Source organism: Mytilus edulis, chromosome 11 (assembly GCF_963676685.1).
Source record: "Mytilus edulis chromosome 11, xbMytEdul2.2, whole genome shotgun sequence".
Lineage (NCBI taxonomy): Eukaryota > Metazoa > Mollusca > Bivalvia > Mytilida > Mytilidae > Mytilus > Mytilus edulis.
In genome coordinates, this window is record NC_092354.1 from 64791108 (window position 1) to 64800383 (window position 9276).

Sequence of the window (9276 nt, forward strand, 5' to 3'; positions counted from 1 at the left end):
GGTTAGGAAGAAGACCGAAGCACAGGAATATTTCTATACAGGCAGTTAATACATCTAATTAATGGCCACAAGGGTATACTGTTCACATGTTACGTGAGGTAATGTAGTATTATTTTTACCTCAGAATAAGCTGCTGTGTCTTTTTTTTTTAGTTAATCGGATATACACAATAACATTCGACAAACATCTATTGTAATTCTTGTAATTAGAGATCGGATACAATAACGAAAAACGCTAAATATGGTCTTCAGGCTTATCTAACTCCTAGTATAAGATATCGGCTGTGTTCATTATTGAAGGCCGCTTACTCTTACCAATAGTAACTGTTGCTTACATACATGTGACTTGGACTAGGTAACTAAAATGATCTCTTTGATAGCCTTAAACATCTTTGTATTTTACAGTGTAGCGAACAACAATTACAGTTATCTTTCTTTTTTCTTTTTTAGCGGGGTGTTTTTTTTTCAAACGAGACAAAGGGAACAGTAAGATATAAGGCCATCAGCATTGATAAATATACTGTTGTAAAAATATCCCTTCATCTTTATTTTACAAGACTTTCCTTTCAATAACTTTCGTTATGGAATGATAATAAATAAGATTCAAAATTATAAGGTACGAAGTTCGTCAAAGATAACGAACGTCTTTAAAAGTTCAATGTTTTTCATTTTCTGTAAACATTAAAAAAAGAAATGTTCTTGTGTGTATATTCTTTCTCCTTATCTCTACTTCTTTCGCTTTTAATTTCTGTTTGCATGGTTTTTATTTCTTCGTTCTTCTTTTTTTCTGTCTCCCTGATCTTTCTCAATAAATCTGCTAGCTTTTCTTTCCATTCACGTTCTTCCCTTTCAAGTCGTCGTTGAAAATTTTCACTACGTTCCGATTTTACTCTTTCTATCTCTTTCAATTTTTCTTCACTTTTTTCTTTTTCCGATTTTCTTCTCTTTAGCATATTTTCTATCCGATGCTTTTGTAAAATATTTTCATCTTTGATTTCTTTATCTTTTCGAAGTGATCTTCTCAGAGAAGTATCTCTAAAATAGAAAATTTTAAAAATTTAAAAATATATATTTTGAAATACAAAATTTAATAATGTATATTGTTATCCGTTTATATTGTATTGAAGTGCTTTATCAGAAGATTTGTTTGTACTTAAACTATATACAGAAACTATTTTCTTGCTCAAATGGGATCTTTTCAAATTGCATGTTTCTCCTGAAAAAAAGTGTCAGCTTTTATCATTACGATTGCTATTGTTCTAGGCTAATACGACAGCTTTGGCTAAACTGAAGCAATATTTATTTGCGTACCTGAATTTTTCTTTAGTTAAATCTAGACTTTTAACTCTTCGTTTATTGTTTTCTATTTCTTTAAGTTTCCTCATCTCCACTTCTTTGATTCTATGAAGCATACGCATGTCTTCTTCTTCAATGTGACGTCTTAATTTCATAAAACGACGTTTGATATTTTCTCCTTTTTTCAACTTTTGCCATTCATCTTCTATAATACGTTTGTATATTTTCTCGAACTTAGCATGACTTTGTAAATCAAGTTTTTGAATATTTTGTGACAAGGCAGTGTTTTGTTTCGTGATTGAATTTTCAATTTTTCGTGATCGTTCACTTTGCCGAGATCGATTCGTATCCAATCCCAGGCTATGATATGCATCTCTTCTACTCCTTTCCACATATACAGTATGCAAATGGGTTTCTAAGTTTGCTAGCGGCCCAGTCCAAAAACACTTTTTCCATTCGCATCGTACGATTTTCTGGTTTATACGCTCTTCTAACTCGACATTCTCGCGGTAAAGTCCATCCACTCGGCACATTGGACAGGAACCATGCGAAGCGTGGTGACTCCATCTTGTTATGCAGAAGTGACAAAATTGGTGGCTATTTTTACACTCATGGGGCTGCCGTAAGATGTGACAACTACAAGAATTATCATATATATATTAATAACACATTACGCTATTATTTTCTTCTTTTATTGTAGATTAGTACATAGTTTTACATCTTTTACTACATTAATTTTGGTGCATGTATTATTTCGCAGAGGTAAAACATAATTCCTGACCCATTTGGTCACAATTGGTCCAGTCGATTCATTTCAAAATATGAGAATATACCTTTTTGTTGAACTAAATTTGCAAACGACTCTTTTATATGTGAAAATATCTTGAAGCTCGATCAATATAGGTCATAACGGGCTACAGCTGCCTGGCTATATGATATGAGTTATTTTCTCATTGTTGAAGGCCAAAAGTTATTGCTTATATCAACGTCATTTAAACTCTGGTTGATAATTTTCTTCTACCATATCTACATTGTACGTTATTTTCTTATATAAAGAGTGAACTCCCATTCTACTCTACACCTTCCGATATAACCAAACAAATATATTACATCGAGAGTAAAACATGGCATCTTATTTTTGATTTTAAGCAATTAAACAAATTAAATTAATGCGTTACAAACCATATTGAACATGTGAACTCTTCTTTTTCCTCTTCTGTAAGGTTGAAAAATAAATTATCCCTATATCCAACGGAAGCCATTATTATTTACCTACAATGTACACAGTACTGGAGCCTGTTTATCGAAACTGTCCTAAGTTCCGTCCTAAGAATTTCCTGAAGAGATCTATGTTAGCAGTTCTGTTATTTTCCCTGGTGTATTTGTTCGATCTGTCTAATTATGTTTGTTAATATTTACACAAGTAATAATTAGCGTTTAAACATGAAATTTAAAAGAATAATTGATAAGTTAAAGATTGATTTTCAAATTTTCATTTCAATGAAAACAAAAGTGAACGTAATTACCAATAATTATTGATGTTCTTTAAGTTTTGAAATTGAGACAATAATTAAATCCTTGTCGCTTTTGACTGAATTCTTGTTCTTCAATTACCGTTGTTTTAAAATAAGTGTACTCACATCTAAGTGCACTTTAATTTAAAAATATTGATTCAAAAACTGCACCAAGTCACACATGTGTTCAATATTTATCCCTTTGAGACAGTAAAATTTTAATGTTTTAAGCACGATCCTTACCTAGGTTTTTTTTAGATAATTAAGATTTAGCTGTTGAGAGTGAGGAAATATTGTAATAAACGATTTGTTTCTCTTTAGATTTTTATCATTCATTTTTAAAGATTTAAAGATTTACAGAAATATTTGGTTATGTTCTTTATATATATGACGTCAACAAGCATGTTCTCTTTTTTTATGACGTCATAATCGGAAAATCAGAAGAAACTAAGACAATTTGACAGCATAATTGAATTTCGACCAATTATTGCCGAGAACAGATATTTCACTAGCGTGCAGAGCAAATTTTTCTCAATCGGTTTGATAATGGGAAAAAGTGGGGTAAAATAGAGAAAAAACGATCTCGCATCGAACCTGTTTAGTGATATGTTTCATGGTTGCGAACAATCAGAAAAAAATATCAATGCGAGATAAGTTTGTAGTAGATGTGAAAAATCCGCATAATTATAGTATTTGTTCGTAATGTTATGTAGCTGTATTTTGAATTCTTTCGGAAGTTATTTATAGCTTTCACAAAAACCCGCTGATATCAATGTTCGAAATGTATAAATAAATAACAACGTCCGATCGAAATCGGGTCGTTAAATCCAATCATTATTCTCCTCAATAAAAGATAGCCATTGGGTTAAACTAGCTTTTCATAACTACTAGTGCTCTAAGATCGGCTTGATATGTCTGTTATAGTTATATATGGTACAACTAATAGGGGTCTATATAAGAGGGCCCTCATGGGGTTTTTGATTATGTGATTACTTGGCCGTTTTTTTAATGATTATTTGATTATTAAGCCAAATATTTCATGATTATTTGATTACCTAGGACTGTATTTTTAGTTTATGATTATTTGATTACTAAAGATAAGCAAATATTAAATGATTATGTGATTATATTGGCAAAAAATGGTGATTATGTGATTACTAGGACCCCCCCCCCCCCCATGAGGGGCCTCATATAAAATAAGTAGATGTGGTATGATTAAAAATGAAAACTATTCACCAAGTACGTAAGCAAGTACAGGCAACCGTACGGCCTTCAACAATGAGAAAAAAACTATACAGTGCGTACTAGTGTGGTCGGCTATAAAAGGCCCCGACATGCAAACATTGCAATGATTTAATTGAGGAAACTATCGGTCTTTTATATTTATAACAAAACAATGTACGAAAAACAAATAACAGACATGAAACAACGACAATTACCGAAAAACAGGCTCACGACTTGGAACATACGGTATGTTTGTAAGCGCTCAAATCTCCACTATATATGGACAGTGGAAGAACAAACTATAAAAATCATTTGAATAAGATTGAAATCATCAGAAGGATACTTGTAAGTGGTAATACTTCTAGCAAAAACACGGTGGACATGGATAGACATGTTTACCTTTTATTGAAAGCTTTCAATAACTTTTGTGAAGGCTTTATGTTTTTTTCACATCTTCTCCAGACTTTTATGAAAATTCTCTCATTGTATTTTACTAAATAATTGCCCATTTTGATGTTTTGGGAATGAAACGTTTTACGTAGATCCTTCCATATGATAATTCATAGAAATTGTGACAGTTTTGTGTTACCTTTAATACATGTATCTATGTTGAAAGACGTGCATATGACAAATTGTTTATGTCTCTTCGAAAACCTGTATGATCCCTGCTGTTTTTTTGTCAAAATTTTTGAAAATTGAGTACTCGGTGCAATTTGTGTACAGTGTCGTTAAGTAAACCTCATTCTTAAGCTTTGTAACGTGTTCGTTATGTTAGATTGAATGAGTTTCTATATGTTGTAATAAAATTATAGCTGTTCTATCAGGCAGCAACATAAAATATGTCTGGATTGAATATGGTTCACTCGATATAATTCAGCAATTAGCAAAGACCATACCTCATAGTTAGCTATTAAAGATTCCGAAAAGACAATGTAAAACAATTCAAACGAGAAATTTATTTTTTAACGCAATTTCAAAACGTCTTTTCGAGTTTACCTATTCAAAAAATTTTTTTTTTTTGTGTTTTTTTGTTGTTGTGTTATTGTTTATTTCCTGGGTTAAAACATATGTCTGGCTTATAGAGCCCATAGAAATAAATGTACTAAGGTATGTATTTATTTTGGCCGTTCACAGAAAATCTACCATACCTTTTGTTTGACAATAATTGAATGTTATAAAAAGGGTGAGGTGGAATTACGATAGAACTGACCATGGCAATGAAAATATAAGAATTATTAACAACATCCGTATTTATTAAATTATTGATATATATTAAGTTGATTAGAATCACATATTAAAATTTCGTATTCGATAACTATATTATTGAATTGGTTTTTCATATATGAAGTATTCCCTTTATACATTTAACGTCTGCTCAATGAGATAAGGTTGCCTATTTATCAGATATATTTCCCATTAATTTTTTAAAAGCATCCTTGATTCTCTGTTGTTCCCTTTCTTTTGCTTCTAATTCAAATTTAAGTAAAGTTTTTTCTCTCGTTGACATTTCGGGTTCAACTTCCGGTCCTGGCTCTGTGTTGATGTTAGTTTGTTTGAGTTCCTTTTTCTTTTCTCGGATATCTCGTATCGCATCAATCATTGTATCCGTTGCCAATTCTTTCTTTTTAGACATATTTCTAATTCTTTTCCACATATTTTCGTCTTCTTTTAATTTTTCCTCATGCAAAACCCGTTGTTTCCTGAAAAAGGCTAGCTTTTCCTTTTCGGCTTTTAATTTTACATCGGCGATATTTTCATGCATGTCTGATCCTAAGCCCCCTTTAGATGTTGATACTTTTGATATTCGTGATTTTAAGTTTGAGATATATTCTTGTTTCCATTTTTCATCGTTTTGCCTGTACGTAGAAGATATTTTTCTCCTTCTTTCAATTTCCTGCTTAAATTTTTCATTTCGCTGACGAAGTACCTCTCTCTGTTTGATTTTCTCACGTTCAAGGTTATTTATTCGTTCTGCCAGGGATATTGCATCCTGTTCAAATTGTCGCTCTACACTGCGAAAGTGATGCAACGAGTTTTCAATTTTTTGTTGTCTGTTACTGTCAATAATGTGCATGGCATGTTCTGCTTTGACGCTTGCTTTGGTTTTCTGTCGTTCAAGTTCATTAACACGTCTTTTCATTGCTTCGAATTGTTCTTTATTTTTCTCTTCTCTCAATTTATTTTCTCTTTTAATTGAATTTAATTTCCGAATTGCGGCTTCCATTAGCTGCTTTTCTCTCTCAAGAGCGTCATTTCGTTCCTTTTCCCTAGCTCTATGTGTACGCGTTTTAACATTTTGTATCCTCGTTGAAAGAAACTTCATCCTTTCGGCCTCCTCTTCCTCCATTTTTCTCATTTTTCTACTCGCTGCTTCATTGCTATCTCTTTTTCTTTTATCTAATTGGGTAATCCTTAAAGACAAAGAACTAGTATTATGCTGCTTATATCTTTCCAATTTCTGTGCACGATCTGCTAAAATCTTTTTGTCGCTCTCCTCCCGTCTGGTTTTCTCAAACGTTCGATTTTTATCTTTTCTGATTTCCTCGTCCTTTTTGATAAAATCATCAATAAGGACCAATAATGCTAACCTATTTTTTGTTCCTATTTGCTTCCATTGTCTTTCATTTTCATGCAAAGATCGCTGTAAAAACATCGATTGTGCTTTCTAGCTGTGATATTGCAATGCCTAAAAGAGAAGTATTAAGTGCATTTTAAAAAAGGTAACAAAAGGGTTGTGTTGTACAAAATGTATCTCATCTACACCCGAGTGTAAATCCAAAGTTAGTTCAAATAAGAAATATACATTGTTCATTTGTATATGTTGTCTATAGTTTACTCATATGTACATGTATATAGACTTTTGTGAAACGTTACGTAAACAACATGTATTCTGAACTTGTGTTTCATAGAATATTGACAGTATGAACTACAAAAAAAGAAGTAAAATCATCAAAATACTGAACTCTAAAAAAAGCTGGATTGAACCTGGTTTTAAAGCTAGCTAGACCTTTCACTTGTATGACAGACGCATCAAATTTCAATCTATCTTAACTCAAAAACAAAATCGGTGATCTTTAATTCAATTAGAATGTATGGACTACCATTTTTTTCCTCAATGTCCAATGGCAGGTGTTGCATTAATTTTCTGAACGATATTAAATATAAAAAAAAAATCGATAGATCCGTTATAAAAAAGGGAACTGACTAGGATGAAGGACAGGCGGTATGTTGGAAAAGGTAAGAACTTCAGCATCTTGCAGTGAGATATCTATTTTGATGAAAGACATTATTATGATAATGAATATAAAATATCGTAAATACTTTGCATGTTTTATTCTCATGAAAATTAGAATTTGCTTGATCGGTATACATTGTGCATCTCTTTGAATGTGTTTTGATACATGTAGCAAAGCAATGATCGTGCATAGCAACCCGGCCTACCGTCTTTTGTATACGCATTACAATTATTGTTCTGACAATTTGTTGATAGATATTTACAATATATATAATAATAATAATAATGATAATAGATATAATAATAATCTGATATCGTGCGTTTTAAAGGCAGTTTTTATGTGCATACATAATAATCGTGCATGTTAAAGGCAATTTGTATGTGTATACATAATAATATTTATGCATGCACATAACAATTGCCTTTAAAACGCACGATATCGGATTATTTAATATTCTTAACAATATCGTACTGCACACTCGGGAAAAACTTTATCCAAACATGAAATGATTAAAACTGCAGGCAGTTGCATTATTAATGCAGGAAAAATTAGATAACATAACTTGAAAAGTGTTTTTTTTTTAGCAAGACTTACCTTAATCTTAAAGATCTACTAACTATGTTAATAACAGCCAGTCTGTTTGTTTATTAAATTAAAGGTGTACAAAACATATTTGTAATTATATTCTGTCCTTTTGTCGTTAGTCAGCTCTTTTGTATGTTACATATTATTGTTTTTAAATTGAAAATTTTAATGAGAATCTAAAAAATCAAAGAACTCATTGCTTTCAAATTAAATATCTTAATAAGATTCAAATAAGCATCTGTATCAAACCGATATGTTATTTTTGAATATTTTATTAGTCATGTCATGTCGCTATTTGTACTACCTGCCATGTTTGTTTTGTTTGTAGTTAGAATTTGAAATCAATGAGTATAATTTTCGTCTTATTTTACTGTCTTTAGAACACTCTGTCAAAAGTCATTTTAAAGTCATCAATTTAGCGGAATATGTTACAAATCATATTTGAATGCTTGAAAGGGTGAAAACTATACTCCTGGGAACTTATTTTGTTTTGAAACGTTAGTATTCAAATAAAATCTTAATTTACCTATCTTATTCAGTTCAGCAATTTTATGTTTTTTAAATGTCAGTTTAATCAAAGAAATTGATACAAAGTTAAATTTTAGTAGTTCTACATTTTTGCACTTGTATTAGAAAAACATATAGTACGAAAATAATTAAGTAGTAAGAAAATTTATATATAGTATCAAAAAAAGATGTGGTATGATTGGCAATGAGAAAACACTTTGCAAGACCAATTGATACATAAATTAACAATTTAAGTTGATCGTAAGGCATTCAGCAATTAGTATAGCAAAGCTTACACGACATAGTCGGCTATAAAAGGCCCCGGATAAAACGTAAAACAATTCAAACGAGAAAATAATGTACAAAATTAACGAAAACCAAATATGTAACACAGCAACAAACGACAACCTATGACGTAAAGGCTCTTCATATTAAACATGCACATACATGTACATACATAATGTTATACAAAGCTACAAAAAATATTACAGTTTATCCCATTTTTTGATATTTTGAAAATTCACATATTGTACATATTACAACGTTTGTGAATGGTGATTTCTTTTGTGAAGAAACATATTTATCAAATTGTTTACATTTTCATTTTTTTGATAATTCAACACCATAAACAAATTGATCTATACTAATACATGTAATATTCTGCAGTAAAACAAAACTCTTTCACACGAAATTAACATAATTAATTCCCTTGATATGACTTTATTTAGTTTATGGGTTTGTAAATGTGGTTATTTACTTTTATCAGTGAATTATACAATATATTGAGCTTCTTCTCGTTTTGTTACTTACATTGTGTTCAATTTACATGTTTCTGTATCATTATGTTAGAATAAATGTTAAATCATTTCACATTATATGGTAATATATTTGCTGGTATCTAAATGTGTATTCGTA

The 9276-nt window shown here is 30.9% G+C and overlaps 2 protein-coding genes across 2 annotated transcripts; both read right to left on the reverse strand.

Annotated features, from left to right (window-relative positions):
• Window positions 1-453: 453 nt before the first annotated feature.
• LOC139496069 (RNA-binding protein 25-like) lies at window positions 454-2667 on the reverse strand. The gene is made up of 3 exons (XM_071284507.1): window positions 2478-2667; window positions 1311-1931; window positions 454-1034 (listed from the first exon to the last, which is right to left on the reverse strand). The coding sequence occupies exons 1-3, from the start codon at window positions 2555-2557 to the stop codon at window positions 665-667; spliced, it is 1071 nt and encodes a 356-aa protein (XP_071140608.1). The 5' UTR covers window positions 2558-2667; the 3' UTR covers window positions 454-664.
• Window positions 2668-5268: 2601 nt separating this feature from the next.
• Window positions 5269-7895, reverse strand: LOC139494943 (cilia- and flagella-associated protein 58-like). Its single transcript, XM_071283069.1, has 2 exons — window positions 7864-7895; window positions 5269-6719 (listed from the first exon to the last, which is right to left on the reverse strand). The coding sequence occupies exon 2, from the start codon at window positions 6684-6686 to the stop codon at window positions 5427-5429; it is 1260 nt and encodes a 419-aa protein (XP_071139170.1). The 5' UTR covers window positions 6687-6719; window positions 7864-7895; the 3' UTR covers window positions 5269-5426.
• Between the last annotated feature and the right edge of the window lie 1381 nt (window positions 7896-9276).

Excerpts from the sequence above, each read along its gene's own strand:
- LOC139494943 (XM_071283069.1), bottom strand. The coding sequence starts at position 6,686 with ATGTTTTTACAGCGATCTTTGCATGAAAATGAAAGACAATGGAAGCAA.
- LOC139496069 (XM_071284507.1), bottom strand. The coding sequence starts at position 2,557 with ATGGCTTCCGTTGGATATAGGGATAATTTATTTTTCAACCTTACAGAA. Across the intron at positions 1,932-2,477 it reads GAGTTCACATGTTCAATATG|TTGTCACATCTTACGGCAGC; the intron begins GTTTGTAACGCA and ends TAATTCTTGTAG. Across the intron at positions 1,035-1,310 it reads TTAACTAAAGAAAAATTCAG|AGATACTTCTCTGAGAAGAT; the intron begins GTACGCAAATAA and ends TTTCTATTTTAG.